General features: G+C 45.0%; 1 protein-coding gene across 1 annotated transcript in view; it reads right to left on the reverse strand.

The window, feature by feature from the left end:
* The window catches only part of LOC144829088 (uncharacterized), a 1,185,727-nt gene extending 1,166,107 nt beyond the window's left edge, over nucleotides 1-19,620 (reverse strand). Inside the window, exon 1 of the mRNA XM_078687867.1 lies at nucleotides 19,473-19,620. Coding sequence (XP_078543993.1) covers nucleotides 19,473-19,529 — 57 coding nt within the window. The 5' untranslated portion in view covers nucleotides 19,530-19,620. The remainder of the gene's footprint in view (nucleotides 1-19,472) is intronic.
* Nucleotides 19,621-20,500: the final 880 nt, after the last annotated feature.

A 20,500-nucleotide genomic window follows, 5' to 3' on the forward strand; every position in this document is an offset into this window, starting at 1 on the left:
AGCCCCCTGGTTCTCTGAGGAACTTGGAAATCAAAAGCTTGGGTGTAAAGAACTGGAAAGGGTGTGGTACAAAGACTACAGGGAAAGTGACAAAAAGTTACTCAAACAAAGCCTCCTATTGTATAAAAAAATGGTGGGGATGGCAAAACAAGACTACTACACAAATCGCATAAACCTCGCCAAGAACTCAGCGAAGGAATTGTTTATAACGGTTTCCGCTTTGGCTGCCCCTACACACGCGGTTACAACCGCTAGCCCTGAACTATGTGAGGAACTAACCAAATTCTTTTTAGGAAAAGTAGAGACAATTTTTAAAGCTTTTTCCGGGTTAGATATGCCAAATTGTCTGGCGAACACGCCAGAAAACACAACAGAGTTTACCGCAGGGCCAAACCTGGAGTGTTTTTCCCCGGTAAATGGTGAAGAAATTATGCGTCTGCTTCAAGCTGCAAGATCAGGCTCTCCATCGGATCCATGCCCAGTTGCTGTGATTAAACTGGCCCCAGGCCTGATAGTTACATCATTGGTAACTGTGTTCAACAATATGTTCTTGACAGGAGACTTTCCATCCTGCTGGAAAAATGCCTCATTTTTGCCCCTATTAATAAAATCAAATTTGGATATCAGGGATCCAAATAACTATCGCCCCATAGCGAGGCTCCCTCTACCAGCCAAACTAATAGAAAAGGTGATGAATACCCAACTGAGCTCCTTCCTCATGGCCACTCAGGCACTGGATCACTCCCAACACGGTTTTAGAGCTAATCATAGCACGGAATCCGCCCTAATTAAAACAACGGAGGAGATCAGAGCGGTGACCGATGCGGGAGGCAGGGCTGCACTGGTGTTGTTGGACCTCTCCGCGGCCTTCGACATGGTCCACCATGTGATCTTGCTTGACCGCTTGAAGGCATGCGGAGTACAAGGAAATGCGTTTAACATACTAAAAGCATTCCTTTCCAGCTGAGTTCAGAGTGTGGGTTTAGGCGAATTTGAATCAAAACCCTTCGTCTTGCCCTGTGGGGTTCCTCAGGGTTCGTCCTTGAGCCCCATGCTATTTAATATATATGTCAGCTCCCTGGCCCCAGTAATTCGGGCTTTTGGCTTCGATCTTACCTCATACGCTGACGACACCCAGATTGTGGTGTCCTTGTTACCAGGGAAGGAAGAAGGAGTAGCCAAGAAATTTCAGGACTGCATGCTGGCGGTCGGAAACTGGATGGTGGTAAACTACCTTAATTTGAATTCAGCCAAAACTGAAGTCATAGTGTTTGGCTCAAATGTCAACTTCTGGAGCCCAAACTGGTGGCCGGAGCGGATGGACAATGCTCCCACCCCCGTGTCCAAAGTCAAAAACTTGCGGGTGCTGATCGACGATCAACTTACCTTTCGATCTCAAGTCAACGCGTTATCCTCCTCCATTGCCTTTCTGCTTAAATCCATTCGCAAGATTCTGCCATTTATCCCAGGTAGTGGCAGAAAAAAAGTGGTTACCACTCTGGTCTTGGCGCAGATGGATTATTGTAACAGTCTGTTTCTTAACGCCCAACAGGGCATATTAGATAAATTGCAGGTTCTGCAGAATGCTGCAGCCCGGCTTATTCTGGGCATCCCAAAATACGCCCCCATGACCCAGGAGCTAGCCAAAATTCATTGGCTTTCGGTGCGAAAGCGGATCCTGCTCAAAGCACTGTGCCTGGTATTTAAGGCCTTGCGAGGCCTAGGGACAGAATTTCTCCGGCAGTACTTCTATTGGTATAGCCCGACCAGACACCTTAGATCAGCTGATGCAGGGTTGATTGCAGTGCCTCGCATTAGGAGAGCATGCTGGGGAGGCAGAAGCTTTGTGCTGGGCGCAACTAAGTCCTGGAATATCCTGCCCCTTGCTCTTAGAAAGATGACTGACCTTATGGCCTTTAGAAGGGCGTTGAAGACCTGGCTGTTCACTAATTAATTTCCGACTCGACTTTCCCCAAGGAGTAATACTTAGCGCCAGGACACCTACGGTTAACAGAGCGCTGTACAAATGTCAAAAATTACTAAATAAATAAAAATGAGGAGCAAAGCAAGCTGACACCAACATTTTCTAGATTAACTATATCCTCCATTGACTAAACTCTCTATCTTTGTAGAATTAAATTGTGAATTACAGAAGGGAGGTAAGAGGTGTACATACATTGCCCTTCCCCTAACATCTGTCCAGGGATGTGGGGATTAGTCTATGAAGTGCCTGGATGTGTGGAGAGTATGTGTCAGTCCTTACTTGGGGCGAGAAAGCAAAAGACACACAATTGATGGACGGAATGCAGAACAAATCAAAACATTCGCCCCCAGTCAAGAGATCTGGGTTAAATCCGTCATTCTTTTGCTCACCATGCCACCCCCAGTTTAGACCCAGCCATATGCAAATCAGTCTTGACCCGGTGCCTCATGGGAACAGTCCAGCCCGAACTTCCAAAATAGGTCCTCCCTTGACAGGAAACAAGCATCCAAGGACCGGTTTTGGGGTTTCACCCCTAATCAGTCAGGAGAGCTCGATTCCAGTGGCACAGTGAGCCCGGGACCCACATCTGGGCATACCCGGCGCAATTAGGGCAAGAAAGCAAAAGACACACAATTGATGGACGGAATGCAGAACAAATCAAAACATTCCCCCCAGTCAATAGATCTGGGTTGAATCCATCATTCATTTTTTCATTTCATTTCATGAAGCTTTATTCGGTACATGATACACAATGACCATAAAAGCACAGCAACATGTAATACATTTGTAAAAACAGGTATGTAAATGAAAATGTATTGTATTTATATAGCGCACTTCTACCCGGAGGCCTCGTAGCGCTGTATTCATACAGCTGTGGAACCCATCCTGGTTTTCCTGTGAAATGTCCACTCCTGGGCACCCCCAAGGTGAAGCCAGGCATCCACAGCGCTGCGGGGGCCGTTGTGGAGATTAAGCAAGCTATTGCCCAGAGTCACCGAGGCGAGAATTATCAGGTCCGGGGAAATTGAGTCCAAGAGCCGCCGAGGCGGGAATTGAACCCTGGTCCCGGGCCAGACCTCTGCATCAGGGTCTGCCGCTCTAACCATTGAGCCACGCTTCTCCCTATAAAACAGGTGAGTATTTAAAATATCATGCTTTTCCTAAACTGAATTGATTTACATAAAAACGTAGCGGTATAAAAACATATGTCTGGAAAATTCATATTAAAAATCAACTTCATGGCATTGTCCACATTATAAATACCGTACTTTATAAACATTGATTTCAAATAAGCAACCCTAACATTCAGATAGAGATTGCATATTAACATAAAGTGCAGTGTGCTTTGTTTCGCAAGACCATCACATTGGCAGGGTCCAGCTGGATGCTTCTTTGGTTGAAGGAAAGCCACCAAAACATGAGCCATTCCGAGTCTAAGTCTAGATAAAACAAACCTATGGGCTGGTCTTGTTACAAGGCTCAAATACAGCTGGAAGCCTTCACTTTCAATATGTTTATTATAAAAATTAACTGAAGTAAGGCGACCATTAACAACTAGACGTTTTTGGGCTCTGTACGTCATAAAGATATTTTTCATGTCCTGCTTGGAAAAGTTTCCGGCAGAACATGGGTCGACCAATATATCAAGTCCGTAGATAACTTGAAAACTGTCGACAATATATTTAAGCCAGGGTATCTTGGCATAATTATCCAGATCAAGACAATCCCTGATGACACACTGATTAAAGGCTGTCTCTTCCTTGTACCAAATTGCACGTCAGATCATTAAAGGCCTTAGGAAAATGAGGTCGCTTAAGTGGGCACTCCCCACTTCCCTATGGATCAAATCAGTCGAGGCTGATGTAGGTAGGCATAGAAGTTTTTTAATGAAGTTATTTTCTTCCCTCTGCAGGGAGCCTACATTAGTGTAGCCCCACAGCCCCGCCCCATATAATGCAATAGAGACACTCCTTGCCTTATAAATTTGCATCATATCCCTGATTCGTCTGTTGCCGATCTTAGAGGCGAATTTAAATATACCATAGGCACTTTTTACCATCTTGGACCTAACATTTACTAGCTCCTGAGACCAACTACCATCATACATAAAGGTAACACCCAGATAACAAAATGTTTCCACCTGCTGTACTTTCACCCCATCAATAAAAAAAGCATAGCTTTTGTTGCTACTGCCACCACAGATCATGGTATGAGTTTTACTCTTGTTGATTACCAGCCTCCTTTCTTTAATAAAGTCAGAAAACCGATTCATCAGGTGCTGAAGTCCTACGGGGGTCTGGGACAAAAGCACAGCATCATCTGCATAAAGCAGAACTGGCACACCTGACCCATTAACCGGTGGTGCATCGGCTTGAACAGTTTTTAGGACTGAGTCAACAGCATTAATAAAAAGGGTAAACAACAGAGGGGCAAGGACACAACCCTGTCTTATTCCGCGCTTAACGCTGAAATTTGGGGTACAATCCCCACTTGCCCCGAAGCACACACATGTTTGCATCTTCTTATTCTCACCAGGCCACCCCAGTTTAGACCCAGCCATATGCAAATCGGTGTTGACCCTGTGCCTCATGGGAACCGTCCAGCCCGACCTGTCAAACCAGGTCCTCCCTGGACCGGAAACAAGCATCCAAGGACCGGTTTCGGGGTTTCACCCTTCATCAGGATGCTTGTTTCTGGTCCAGGGAAGACATGGCATGGCAGTTCGGGCTGGACTGTTCCCATGAGGCACAGGGTCAGACTGATTTGCATATTGCCATGTCAGAACTGGGGTGGCCGAGTGAGCTAAAGAATGGTGATGGATTAAACCCAGATCAGTTTACTGGGGGTGAGTGTTTGATTTGCTCAAGCGCTCCGTCCATCATCCCCTTTTGTTTCACCCCATATCAGCCAGGATAGCTTGATTCCAGTGGCACAGTGAGCCCGAACCCACGTCTCGACATACCCGGCGCACTGAGGGTGAGAAAACAAAAGACACACAATAGATGTACGGAATGCAGAACAAATCAAAACATTCACCCCCAGTCAAAAGGTCTGGGTTAAATCCATCATTCTTTTGCTCACAGTTTAGACCCAACCATATGCAAATCAGTCTTAACCCTGTGCCTCATGGGAACTGTCCAGCCCGAACTGCCAAACTAGGTCCTCCCTGGACCGGAAACAAGCATCCTAAGACCAGTTTCGGGGTTTCACCCCTCACCAGCCAGGATAGCTTGATTCCAGTGGCAGAGTGAGCCAGGGACCCACGTCCAGTCCAGGGAGGACCTGGCCTGGCAGTTCGGTCTGGACTGTTCCCATTGGGCACAGGATCAAGACTGATTTGCATATGGCTGGATCCAAACTGGAATGGCATGGGGAGCAAAAAAAAACCATGGATTTAGGCCCAGATCTCTGTACTGGGGTACATTGTTCTGCATTCTGTCCATCAATTGTTTTTCATTTGTCACCCCGAGTGAGACGGGTATGCCTAGACGTGGGTCCCTTGCTCTCCATGCCGCTGGAGTCAAGCTATCCTGGCTGATGAGGGGTGAAAACCCAAAACCATTCCTAGGATGCTTGTTTCCAGCCCAGGGAGGACCTGGCCTGGCAGTATGTTTATAAAGGTGAAGTTTGTGTAGTGCGATGCTAGCCAAAAGGTACAAGAGTGCTGTACGGGATCAAAGACAAGCACACAGTCAACAAGCAATGGAAGAGGTATCTAGATTATGGAATCTGAAGTGTACTGCTGTTATATTATCATGCAGTGTTTTTTGAAGAGATGAGTCTTCAACTATTTCCTCAGCTGTAGCATCGATAGCCGCCCTGATGGACAAAGAGGTTTTTAGCTCTTCCACTTCTGGTTATAGTTTTGTTTTCGGTTTCATGTAGCCCTACATTTGCAATGAGAAACATGAGCATTCAAGCACTAGAATGCAATACAAAATTAAGAAACAAGCTGCTAATGCCTGACATGGGTCAACTTGAAAGCTACACAAGTCACAATCGCTTGTTCAAAACAGAGTCAAAAGCATCCCAAACTAGTCTGTTTTTCAAATAATGACACTGCTGTGTACCTGCCCCTCCTGTAGCCTCCTTCTAAAATTAAGTTTCCAGAGCTATTTCAGAACTATGATGCCTCAAAAGCTTGGTCACCACAATTGTTACATTTGGCACACCCTGCTACCCCAGTACTGAGACTCTGCATACAATGCTGTTCCACTAGGTAGTCCCAGAGTAGCTTGGTCAGTTCAATCCTCTTTGCAGCACATATAATATTTAACCACTGGCAGAGACCTCTGCTCTGCCCGAGGAGTGTGCGGAGATTTGCCTTCTGCGCGTTCCACGGAGAATGCGGAGAAGGCAAATCTCTGCACACTCCGCAGCAGAGCGGAGTTGGCCAGCCCCCGCCTCTACCCCCATTATGAAAAGTAATTAAACATTGTTAAAAAATAAATGTAAAACACTTACTTGGCATGCGGCGTCCCTGGGCTGCCCTCCTCCTCTTCTTTGCACTAGCGGTAAACCTTGTTGAAACTGCGCATGAGCCCACGCACGCGCATGCGCATTTCTCACAAGGAATAGCGAGATGGTGAAGAGGAGGAGGAGGGCAGCCCGGGGACACCTCATGTCAGGTAAGTGGTATTAAATGTATTTTTTAATAATGTTTAATTACTTTTTATAATGGGTGGAGGCGGGTGGTGTAGCGGAGTTCCATGGAGTTTGTTTTCAACTCCGTGGACCTCCGCGTTGCCCCACTACACACACTACGCCCGAGGTTAATAATATTCCAGTATGGAGACACACATCTTTGCCAATGAATCATGCTCATTGACCTTCAGTACCAGCTGATCTTCAGCATTGTGATAACCCATGTCACTCTGTTGAAACAAATCTATCTGACTTGTTAAACTTTACTGGAAAGGGAAATTTTGTTTCTCTTTTTCTCGTTCCCTTCAACCAAGGTTTCTGCTACTCTCCCATAATGTTGACCGAATTTGGACCTTAAAAAGCAAATGCTTGCGGGAAAATATTGTCATATAGGTTAAGAAATGTTTATGTCATTTCATAGAAAAATAATTACATAGAATACCATTATTGAGAAATCATTTAACCAGAACTGTTTAATGGAAATTTGCAGGATGAATGGCATTTACCATTTCATAGGATATCTTTTTTTCAAAATTGGCTTTTGAATGCTTATTTTTTAAGGTGTGAATACAATGGTTGCAGGGCTTAAAAATGCCACTCATTCCTGAACCCTATACCAAGGCTCCTTCTTGCCTGCTGCCGCTGCCGCACCTCGTCGCTCCGCCCATTGACCCACACCTCAGTCGCCCAGTCTCCTCAGTTTGGCTTCCTTTTCCGGGGTAACCAGGCTGCTTCTTCGTCGGCTCTGCAAAGACACAAGCCGCACTCGATCCTACAGCTTCACCCCGGTATTCAGCATCAGCACCAACCCTGCCCCAGCCCTAGCATCGGCTCCTACATTTGCATCAGTGGCCGGAGAGAGGGAGCCCCCTCTCGGCATTCTGACACCCGACAGCACCTGACAGCTGGTTTTCAGGCACCCGGTTGGCCGTTCTGGTGGGCACTGACGTTTGGGTCCAGAGAGATCAGTAGCTTCTTTGGCAACAAACATGACGGTGTGACGGTGTGGTGATATTTCAGCCGCAGAGCCGCTACCCTGCCTGGTAGTGCCTGGTGCTTGGTGGCCTTGTCTATGAAGGTCCTTAAAGAGTTTCCCAGTAAAATCTTTTGGAGAAAGTTGGAGAATATTGGAGGAATAATGGAGGAACTTTGGGCTATGAGGTGAGGTGAGGTGTAGAGGTGGCAGCGGTAGCTAGGTGTATTCAAGAAGGAGGTAAGTCTAACCTTGGCCTGTTGCCTTTTTCACTTCACCTAGCTCTGTTTGTCTTGAAATGAGTACCCCTCATTTATCGCCCCTGTGCTTCACAGCAAGAGACCCCTCCTCAGCGTCCAAAAGGGTAAATCACAGGCAAGAGCAAGTAAAAGAGGAAAATTGGAGGGAAGAAGGGGTCTGCTCAACATGATCAAAGCACTTTGTCAAGTGGAGAGGCTCCACGCTCACCCCTAGTAACCTAAATCTCAAACTCCCAGGCACATGAATAGACGAGGAAAAATAACCATTAACTGTATATTAATTAATGCTAGGTCCCTGGTAAAGCACAGCATGGAGTGTGCAGATCTGATTCTTGACTCTAATGCACAAATTGCCTTTGTCACTGAGACCTGGACGGACGCAGCGTCAGGTCCTGACCTGGTAAAAGCAACACCACCTAATTTCCTTAATTTCGTCTTGGATAGACCAAAAAAGAGGGGTGGAGGGGTGGCCATTATTTACCACACATCCATCCAAGGGCACTTCTTTCCAACTTCCTCCGGGGCGTGTGAGGCCCTGGGGTTTAAGATGGATCTTTCCAACCATTACTCCTTTAAGGGATGCCTGCTTTACAGACCCCCTGGGGCGAAGTCCCGCTTTCTCGAAACAGTTGGCAGTATCTTAGAGGAGGCGGTTGGGGTTGACTCCTTTACTGTCTTGGGGGACTTTAACTTCCATTTGGAAGATCCCGCTGACTCAGATACCATGGCCTTATCAGACGTAATGTCGGTAGTGGGCTTGATCCAGTCGGTAGTAGGGCCAACCCACCAGGCTGGCCACACTTTAGATGGAATCTTTACCAACAGCTCTGATCTTATGTTCCAAAAAGCCGAACCTCTACCCTGGACAGACCATGGGGTGGTGCGGTTCGCCATCCTTATTCCTCAGGCTAAAACAGTGACAGGTGAGGGGCAAACTAGCAGTATGTGTAGGCCTTGGAAAAACATCAAAGCAAATGACTTGGAGGAGTTGCTTCTTGCCTCTGACCCGGCCAGACCGACTGACGTAAGCATAGCTTCTTCCGAATATACAGACTGGATTGATCATGCTTGCCTTAAGTTGGCACCCCCTAAACGATGTCGACCCGCTAGGTCAGCGCCATCAGCCCCCTGGTACTCGGACGTCCTTAGAGATGCCAAAATAGTATGCAAAAAGCTAGAACGGATTTGGAGGTCCACCTATTCCGAGCATGACAAGGAAAAGCTTAAAGCCGGCCAAAGGGCCTATAAAGACGAGATCAGGCAAGCTAAGAGGGCCTACTTTACGGATCGTATTGAGAAGGCTAAGAACTCCTCAAAAGAACTTTTTGATACTGTCACCAGTCTGGCCTCTCCTAAGGCGGTGATGGTCCCGCCTAATCTAGAACTCTGTGAGTCCTTAGCAAAGTTCTTTCAGAATAAAGTTCAGGTGATATTTACCTCTCTTGAACCTCAGGTGGCTCAGAGCCTCCATGACACTCCCCATAGGAACTCCCATGCGGGATCCACGGGGGCTACTTTCTCAACCTTTAACCCTGTGGAGGCAGAGGAAGTAGCAAAACTGTTGCTAGCCACCAAATCTGGTTCACCTTACGATCCTTGCCCCACTTCTATTGCTAAACTGGCGGTTGGCCCTATTGCGAAACAACTGGCAGGGATTTTCAACTTAATGTTTGAAAAAGGCAATTTCCCTACGATCTGGAAACGGGCCTCAATCAGCCCGCTCCTCAAAAAACCCTCCCTTGATATTGCGGACCCCAACAGCTATAGACCAATATCCAGGTTGCCACTGCCTGCGAAATTGGTTGAGAAAATTATGAACTCCCAACTCTGTTCTTTCCTGCGCAATTCTAAAGGTCTAGACTCAGCACAACATGGTTTTAGAGAGGGTCACAGCACTGAGACGGCTCTGATTAAGTCCACAGAGGAGATCCGGAAGGTGCTTGACGAAGGGGGCCAGGCAGTGCTGATTCTTTTAGACCTATCAGCAGCCTTCGATACCGTCCACCATGCATTGTTACTAGATCGGTTGGAGGGCTGCGGGGTTCGCGGCCAAGCACTCAAGCTCCTGGAGGCCTTTTTAACTGAGCGGGTACAAGTGGTGGCCATGGGGGAGTATGAATCAAGACCTTTCGAGCTCCCGGGGGGGGGTCCCGCAGGGATCCTCCCTAAGCCCCACTTTATTCAACATCTACGTAGCCGCTCTTGCCCCTGTAATCAGATCCTTCGGGTTCGAGTTAACATCATACGCCGATGACACCCAGATTGTGGTCTCGGTGCTCCCGGGGACTGAGAGGGAGGTGGCAGGCAGGTTTCAGGATTGCATGTCGGCAGTCAGCTCTTGGATGGCAAAAAGCTGTTTAAAACTGAACTCATCAAAGACTGAGGTGATCATTTTTGGCCCAAGTACCAATCTTTGGAGCCCTAACTGGTGGCCCACTGATATGGGGGCCCCTCCTATCCCTGTTACAAAGGTGAAGAATTTGGGGGTCGTTATTGATAACCTTCTCACCTTCAAACCCCAAGTCAATGCGCTGAGTTCCTCAGTACATTACATTCTGAGAATTATCAGAAAGGTTCTACCGTACCTTCCTGAGGGCTGTAGAAAGACGGTGGTGACAGCCCTCGTCCTATCACGCATTGACTATTGTAATAGTCTTTTTCTCGAGGCACAACAGGGAGTGCTCAACAAGCTTCAAGTTTTACAAAATGCGGCTGCCCGCTTGATTGGGGGTTTGCCCAAGTTTTCCTCAGTCTCTAAGGAGTTGGATAAACTGCACTGGCTTCCGGTACGGAAACGAATTAGGTTCAAGGCCCTTTGTATTGTCTTTAAGGCACTGCATGGCCTTGGCCCAGTGTTCCTTCAAGATCTTTTTCAGTGGTATAGACCAGGTAGACAACTGAGGTCGGCCAGTCTGGGGCTAGTTAAAACCACCCGAATCAAGAGGGCACGCTGGGGTGGAAGGAGCTTTGTCAGGGGAGCTGCGATGGCGTGGAACTCCCTCCCTCTCTCCCTCAAACTCAATACAAATCTCCTGGCATTCAGGAAGGATCTAAAAACATGGCTTTTCTCCCAATAAGTACCTAGACTTTCGCTTCTCTGGAACTATCACTTCAGCGCCAGGACGCCGACTGGTATCAGTGCGCTCTATAAGTGTAAAAAATAAATAAATAAATAAATAAATAATAAGGAAATTTGTCTTTAAATATATTCATAATGGAGCTCAACTGCACTCAGAGGAGGGGGTTAAGACACCCCATGGGCAGCCCAGTGCCTTCGGACTTGGGAACAGACTTGGCAGCAGATGTTTTATGCACAGCATTGGATGAAGTGCAAACAGCCAATCTTTCAGTGTCTCCAGCTCAGATTATAAGTGTGACTGCAAGTAGGTGCTGAGAATGTCTTCTTCTCCTCATTTGCATATCTCTTTATCATCATCATCATTCTGTCCCAATGACTCTAGTTCCTCCCAGTTGCCTTGTCAAGACAATCAACATGATCGAGCTAGCCTTACATCATTATATAATGCTCTCATGGTCGGGGGCCAAACTCCACACTGAGATCACAGGAGAGGTCTATATCTTTCCAGACCACCTCTTCATCGTCTTTGCTGGATGTGATATTACTTATGCTGACCACTCTACATGGGGTTCTGGAAACGCTGGTGTAAATAAGGACAAATTAAATGGACCAATCAAACTCTTTGAATGATATTCGATATGAATTGCAATGTTTTAAAAATAATTTGGGTGGTTTCACGAATGTTCAACTATCTGCGGCAGTAACGGCTACAGAGCCTTGGTGGACACATAGTGCCATTCCAGGGAAACCTGAATGTCAGTTAAATGTGGAAGGATCTGTCTATATCGCTTAATATCCTATGCTTGTGAGGAAAAAGCAGCATTGTTCTATTCCCTCCAAATTCACCACAAGGTTCTACCGCACAATGGGGGTAAGGTTTCCGAATGGATTACTTGGGTCCTGTGCCCGATCTGAGTGAAAAAAGAAATGCCTGTATATAAAAGGGAAGCCCAGTAATAGTGCCTGTCCCCAAGCTCAATATTTCAGACCTCATGGTGGTAGCACCGCGGATATACTCCCATGTAAAAAGACATATAAAAAGGTAAAACAAAATGTAAACACCAGCTCTAAAACTAGTTTGTATCCCACCCTGAGATCTACTGCCTGCACGGACTGCCTACATCCAGGGAAGTCAGTTCCACCTCTTCTGAGAAAGTACAAATAGCAGCCAGCAGTAAGGTGGTTGAGTCTCAGCATCAAAATAAATCACCCAAAGACCCTCCTTCTGCTTACGAATACTCTATCAGGTTGCAATTAGCAAACTATTGCTCGATTTCACTCGTCGAGGAAAAAAAGCAAAGAAACTTCGACCCTTGAATCTCTTTAAAATTCTTCAGTTATTCCAACAAATTCCTTCCCTCTCAGGGATAACCTGGCTGGACCTAACGTCTGTTGGGTTCCAACTGAGCGAAAAAGGGAGAGAAGTTTCCAGAGTTTCTTTTATCTCCCCCTGTATTGCAGACCTAGTACTTAAGGCCGAAGAAGATTTAATAAAAGTAGGTATACATGCCCTATGCCCCATAAAAAAAGCTCTCAAATATAAGCACCCCAGCTGGGCTCTTTTCCACCTGCCATTCTAAATTTGCACAGCGGGTTATCTGCTACTAAATGGGAACTATCTATACCATATATCCCGCTTCCAAGGCTCTAAGCCACACAGCAAAGTTGTCACCCAACTGCCGATTTAAGACTGGTTATAGTAAATGACAGACCATTCTCACAGTCTAGACAATCAGAATGGGCTCAAGGTAATAGGTTCTCCCCCTGCGGCACCTGCTGGAGGATGGTAAATGGAATACTAGGGCCAGCTTATCCTAGAATGAGGGGTCCTCTCAAAACCTGAGAATCCTAAATTGGAATATCCATGGGTTTGAACGTTTGAGGAACAGCAGTGAATTGGAAGTAAGTTTGAAACCCTTCCATCTGGTATTCCTTCAGGAGTCTTGGTTAAGAGAGGACCAGTCAGTAGAAGGCTTTATGGCTTTGAATAGTAATGTCCAGTCCCAGGTAAGGGGAGAGCATCCACTGGTGTACTGACACAAACATCAACCAAGATGATTAAGAGACCATTAGAGGTGATAAATGTTTTATGTGGCCTGCAGTTATCAGTGGTAGAAATGGGCGTGGGTAAAAACCATTTTAGTTACTTCTTACTCATAAATGTCTGGTGTACTGACACAAACATCAACCAAGATGATTAAGAGACCATTAGAGGTGATAAATGTTTTATGTGGCCTGCAGTTATCAGTGGTAGAAATGGGCGTGGGTAAAAACCATTTTAGTTACTTCTTACTCATAAATGTCTATATCCACAAAGAAGACCATCTGCAAATGAAAAGCTGGTTGGAACTATTTAAGTCTGCTTTCCAGTATTTGGTGGCAAAATATCCGGAAGCAGTGATAATAATGGCTGGGGATGTTAATGTTTGTCTCTTTCTTGTGCAGTTGGATCAGCATTGGCTTCTTATAATATTCCCTCAGCACAGTTTCCCTCTGGTACCATCAAAAAAGAGGCTAAAGTGTTGAGTAAAAGGATGGCGAGCTATGGTCCGATTTATCTAAATGTTTGATTAAAAAATGACTCACCAGCAGCAACAACCTTCCGGCAGGGCCAGTCTTTGGGCCCTCTTGATTATATATATATGCATGTCCCTTTGGCATTTTGACCCTTTTAAGAGTTTGTGGTGGCATAATATGAGGGTACTGACCACTGGACAACTATAGCAGTTCTTGACCTGTGTGAGCCAGTGTCCCCTGAGAGGGTTCTGCCTTTAGAGATGTACTACCCACGTAGGCTCACAACACGCTTAGATCCCATGCATCTTCAACAGCAAGCCTCTCTTCATCTAGAACAAATGATTGATATTCACCTCAATGTTGATGATGTTGTTGTGTGGTGCAATACAATTATGCAACAAGTTTTGGGCTGCATTTCGGTTAATATATGTGAAAAGGGCATGCAGGCAAAATCCCCTTCAAAGGGATTAGGGGCCTGGTTCGACTCGGATTGCCAAAAGTTGAGACGATTGGTGAGACAGAGAGCAAAGAGTGTTTGGCGTCATAAGGTCCCCTCAGCCACCCAAGAGTTGGCTAAACTTGAACACCAATATAAATCCCTTGTGCAGACAAAAAAGGCAGCCTTTTACCATAGTAAGTGGGATGAGATGCAGGAAATCATATTATTAAATGACCAGCAAAAGTTCTGGGAAAAGGTCAATGAGTTTAGTGGCCAAAATAAGGGCCCACTTCTTTGTATGATTCCTGAATCCCAGTGGGCCACTTCTTTCACAGACTTATATAGGAGACCTTCTAGTTCAGATGGGCCTCAGAAAACGTATGGGCAAACTCTATCAGTTACATGGTTCGCAATGAATTAAGTAAAGTTCTGTTATCGACAGGGTAAAACTCTACCGAGGCGCTGGCCTCGATAACACCCCAGCAGTGATAATTAAAACAAATAGTGTCCGGTGGGATACAATTTACTCCTCGTTGTATAGTTGGATCGCTATGTCTGGCCTTTATCTTTTTTCCTGGAAGGGGTACATAGTAAAAACGATTTTTAAAAAAGGAAGTGGTACATACCCTATGCACTATAGGCTGATAAGCCTCTTGGATATCGTATTAAAGATATTTACAAAGATTATTCTAGCTAAACTCGAAGATTGGGCCACTGAAACTAAGAGAATTCCAGTAGAACAAGGGGGCTTTAATGAGGGTCATTCCACCATAGATCACTGCTTTGCTCTGTGGGCCATTATTCGAAAGGCCCTGGAGGACAATCAAAGGTTGTGCTGTTGCTTTGTAGATTTCCGGACAGCCTTTGATTCTGTGTATAGGGATATTTTGTGGGGAACTTGCCTCCTGGAACCTACCACCAAATCTTCATGGGGCACTACAATTCTTGCATTCTGTCAATTGGGCTCAGGTGGAGTTTGATTGGTTATCACAAAGAATTTCTATTAACAATGGCCTGGGCCAGGGGTGCATTTTAGCACCCTTGCTTTTTAGTTTATTTTTGGCCAACCTCCCAACTTTTATTTCCCAATCTGTGTCCAAAAATTGGGAACCAGCATATTGCTTGTCTGCTTTATGCAGACGACTTGGTATTATTGGATTATACACCAATTGGTTTGCAGAGCAAACTCAATGCCCTGGCAACTTATAGAAAGCAGAAACAGCTCCGTATCAATCTGGAAAAGACCAAGATCATGTTTTTTGAAAAAAAAAGTACAGAGTTTTTCTTGGTATCTAGGTACGCATGTGGTGGAGCAAGCTGATCAATATACATATCTGGGCTTAATTTTTAGGAGAAATCTGAATTGGGGTAAGCATTGGGATGCCACCACGCAGAAGAAACTATTGCAGGCCAGCTGTCTGTCAAGATTCAATGGTAGGTTTGGGGGGCTATCTCATATCCCATTACTAAAGGCTTATGAAGGGAAGATACCTCCGCTAGGCCTGTATGGGGGAGAGGTTTTTTCCCTTGATGCATCCTATGAATGGGATAGATTGGAAGTGGTAGTGATTAAAAGACTTACATCACTCCCCCAAGGTACCATGGTCCAGGCCATAAGGAGAGAATGCAATCTGGTCTCTTGGAACATGGCGGCCTCTACTGGGGTTCTAAGATATTTTAACATATTGTTGGAGGATGATGAGGTAGGTAAAGTCTCCAAATTGTGTTTGACAATGATCCAAAGCAGTGAAAGGATGTGTGCAAAGGCCGTAAGAACCAGAATATTTGAACTTAGGATCCTCCCTTTCAACAGTGGTACAGTCACATCTTGGCACCCCTTTCCAGGCAAACGAGCACTGAGAGAATCTGTTGCTACAGTGTCTGAATTGATCAACCTACTGTATCTAAAGAAGAGATCATCTATTAGCCTCTCAATTGCTACATTGGGCCAGGATACTGTTTTCTCTTATTTATCACGGTGACTAGACCCAGGATTGAGGAATGAAATATTAATGGCTAGGGTGGGATGCAATCCAATCTACTCATCCCGCTCAAAACAGAATTAGGGTGCAGAATAATAGTGGTCACTGCCCCTTGAAAGTTAAATGTACCTTTACGCATATTCTTATGGACTGCGTCTTTTATTTTGCAAAACGAATCAAGTTTATAATACATTTGTTTTTTAAATATGATGTTCTCCATAGGAATAAAGCTGTGGAGCTATTGTCTGAAATGCTTTATCTCGATGTGGCAGTTAGAATTGCTCGGTTTTTACGCTCTGTCAAACTGAATTTTAATTATGAAATGTAGTGGGTTGACGGGGTAGGGTAGCCAGGAGGGTGTCCTTTTACATGTTAATTGTTAAGTCTGCTTTTTTAGAACGTTTTATGAACAAATATCTAACTACATTAATAATTGTTTCTGAACCCTACAAATTCCTTTTTATGTCTAAACCTCACCCATCCCTTAAAATCCCTCACCACAGAGCATAATGCAAACATTTGTGTCCTCCCTTCAAAATATGATGGGGGCCCCTGATTTTCCCAGATCTACAAAATATCGATTGACCTTGGACTAAATGAAAGTCCCTCGGAGGATGGGGCCTTCTGGATTGTTGGGGGCTCCCATGTGCCCCAGCGGCTGCAGGGGCCAGCGTTATGCCCCAGTCTCAGCAACCCTAAACTCAACCAATCTCGAAGCATAAAAAACCTTCATCATCCCTAAACACTACCCATTCATGACCCCTAAAGTCTCCTCACCACCCATAAACACCAACCAATCCTGGCCCCTAGAATCCCCCTTATCACCCTGAAACGTCACCCATCCGTGATCCCTAAAATCCCCTTTCTACATTCAAACGCAACCCATTTTTGAAACCTTAAATCCGTAACAACCCTAAACTCCACCCATTGCTAAACTCAAAAGCTGTTTCCGGCCATAAACTTGACCCATCCCTGACCCCCAAAAGCCCTCAGCATACCTAAAGTCCAACTATTCCTGAATCCTAAAATCATTTACCATCCATAAACTATACCCATCTCTCAAACCTAAAATCCCATTGAAGTCCTAAACTCTACCCAAACATGAATCCTAAAACTGCTCAACACTCCACCCATCGATAACCCTAAAACCCCTCATCACACCTAGGTTGCACTAATTTGTGAACCCTATAAACCTGTTATCACCACTAAACTTCATTGATTCAGGATCCCTAAAAACACTCACCACCTCTAAACTTGTATCCTTGAACCCTAAAAACCCTTTCTATACCAGAATTAATCCATTGCTGATCCCTAAGAAACCCTCATATCTCCTCAACATTAACCATTCCTGAACCCAAAAAACCCTCACTGCCCCTAAATTACACCCACTTTTAATGCAATTTAGAATATTTCCATACGATTGCCTTTCCTAAAAAAAAAAATTCTATGATTTGGTTTCCTTCAAAGTGATTTTTCATTTTTCTATTAAATCACACACATCAGCAAAGAAGAGCTATTTAGTGTTGTATGTTGACAAAAAGTAAAATAACAATGTGCTTTTTTCTCTTTTTTCACCAAAAAAATCTACTGTGCATTCAAAGCTGTGTAGCTATGTGTGTCTGACTATGGGCATTATTAAGAGTCTGGCAGTCCACGTACCGCCATTCATTTAGGGACGTGGCAGTCTTCTGACCGCCCTATTATGACCAGGGTGATCGGTCCTCCTAGGGACCACCGAAACCACCAGGGCAGTGGTGTGGCAGTCTTGAGGCCCCAATATACTTGGCGGGGCCGCTGCAGCCCTGCCAAGCATTACAAGTTTTATCACCGCCACACTTTTCATGGCGGTCGCACTCTCATGACAAGTATGGCGGTTAGGATACAAAGGGGGCCCTGTGCCTCTGTACTATGTGGATGCACACAGGGGGGGGGGCACAACATGTGCCCCCTGTTGTTGTGCCCCTTTGAGTGCATGCACACCAATACCGGCACACCATGGACTGCAGCAGTCCATGCCGTGCAGGTACTAATTTTGACGTTCCAATTGCGCTGCCTATTTATTAGGCACTGCCGTGGGAATGCTAAAGAACCACCCGCCAGACAGGCGAAAACTCCTAATCAGGCGGGTTGTTCAAACATGGGTTTGACGGAGCGGGGCGGTCCCGCTCCTGCACTGCTAAACTCATATTAAAGCCCTTAGTTTGTGTGTCTGTACCAGACTCCTAGTTTTAAGCCGGGGCGGGTCCAGGCAGTACACATATAGGGGAGATCTAACATTTGCAAATGATGGTTGGTTTTGTGCGAGAATACAGACCGTGACGACGTCAGTAGTATGTGAAGTTACTTGAATAACATACAATTGAATTTAGGAACAGATTATACATGTTACTAAAAATACAATTCGGGTATTTTATGGAAATGTTATTGTATTTTCAGAACATTGCCTGTTGATAGAAAGGAAACTCTGGTATGTACTTAGTAAAACAGATTTTTGGCAGAAATAATAAAGGATTTTGTTTGTGGACATTTTTGATTTTGTACCAGAAATGTCAAGCTGCTGTTTGGGGACGAGTTAAGTGTATGTATTGCTGCATAAGCCTGGTAAAAATAGGAACTCATCTTTAGAACTCTTCCCAGATTCCCAAACAACCAGGAAAGTCAAGCTCACTCCAAAACAATGAATGATAAGAATATTTCAAGCGTGCCACATCAGAGAGTGGTTGGTAAAACATTCGACCTTAAACACAGTTCTTAAATAAGTTATGTTAAAAAAAGGACCGTTGCACAACATTTGTCGAATTTTCTTTGGGGCAATAAGATAACATCCCCATGCTCACTAGCACAGGCGGGCAATTTTCTTTTCTTGCAGAAGTGGCCATGACATACTTGCTATGCATCAGAATTATAGACCTCGCTTTCTGAAAACTAAATTTAGATTGAAAAACAATAACATACATTTAAACAGGTTCATTATTACTTGGGTTACATAATTTACCCAAAATACACTTATACGACTTCAAGTTCATTATAATCATCGCCGATTAAAAATGTACATACAATGTTGTTGTACCTAGGCTATTAAAAAACACCACACTATTTCTTCGATTATTCTACTGATATACTTAAGGGATAGAGGGAATCCCTTCACGTTCGTTCATGAAATTAAAAAGGCCATTCTGAGAGAAGCTTTTTTCGCACACCTCTCTATTGATAAAGTTGATCACGGGTCATCCGTCAGCGCTAATGTAGTGGACACAGTGTTCAGTGGAATGTTATGCATGCTATGGCTTATGTCATTGCTAGCATGTAGAATCTTATGTTGTTAGGGGAGATTGGAGAATGCGTAGTCACTTAAGAATTTGGAGCTGACTGGTGCTGGAGGTTGTTCTCCTCACCGGTGGGTTTATATGTTTATCTTACTAAACATCTCTACTCCTGCTATCGACTAAGGACCCATCTTTACACTCAGTCCACTTACTCCTCCTTGGACCAGGCCCAATTAGACTGCGCAGTCAGCGCGCCCTGGATGGACAGCGCCCGGTCCCTGCCGATACCAGGTCCTCCGTACTCGCTCTTCCCTTCCCAAATACTTACATCCATGTGCAGGTCTCCTGGGCCCTGTGCTTCGGCGGGGAGAACGGGTGGAGCCATTCCTTCACCCGGATGGATGCAAGCACTGTGGAAGGCCCATTGACTGCTTCTCCGCTGCGGCCCCCACTCGACAACGCGCGTCCTGCTTTCTCTCTCTCGGTCCTATCAACGTCACAACCCAGCGCGTGACGCATTGTGACGTCACACGTACAAGGCAGTAGCAGGGCGCGCGGCCTTTTTGTCGAGTGGCCACCTATGCTGAAGGCATCCTTTCCACGTCTCACTCAGGAGGAAGTAGTTACGTTACAGTAACACTTTATATCACTCTGCCCCTATTGTGATCCCGAAGCAGGCTTTTTTGGATTCTTTGACATGAAACATTATAACCGACATAAAATAGCGGAAAGGTAGCCAGATCATAGGATTAATCACAGCCGAGCCTTAGATCTCGCTTAACTCGAAGTCAGCGCACGAACCAAAACAGTGAACAAGTTAAGTGTGCAACAAACGTCTTGTGATAATGGGAAACACTTTAAAGAAAATAAGACGTATTATTCCGTTAACTTTTGAAAGCGCTTTACTGAAGTATAATAGGTTATTTCACTGTAAGTAGTGTCATTTATTAGAAGCATGAAAGAAAGAAAGAAAGAAAGAAAGAAAGAAAGAAAGAAAGAAAGAAAGAACGAAAGAAAGAAAGAACACAACGGTAAAGTATATGCAGGGTTATTTCTTGCAACAGTTTGCACAAGAGTCCAGGCACCAAATGCCTCGCTTGGAACACTGGCACCACAAGACATTCCAACATTCTAATGATAGAGCAATACTCAACACCACTCACCCCCTTGTACACAATAAAATACAACACAAAAACAATCTGGGAAATTGTCAGTAATTTATGCATGCTCACCCCTTCTATTCGGAAATAAGGAAAGGGGAAACAAATAGAATGAAACAAAACAAATGGTAATTACGAAGTAATATTAAACCGAATGGAGGAACAGCAATGATATGCATTCAATGTCACTAAAACA

Source organism: Lissotriton helveticus, chromosome 4_1 (assembly GCF_964261635.1).
Source record: "Lissotriton helveticus chromosome 4_1, aLisHel1.1, whole genome shotgun sequence".
Taxonomy (NCBI): domain Eukaryota; kingdom Metazoa; phylum Chordata; class Amphibia; order Caudata; family Salamandridae; genus Lissotriton; species Lissotriton helveticus.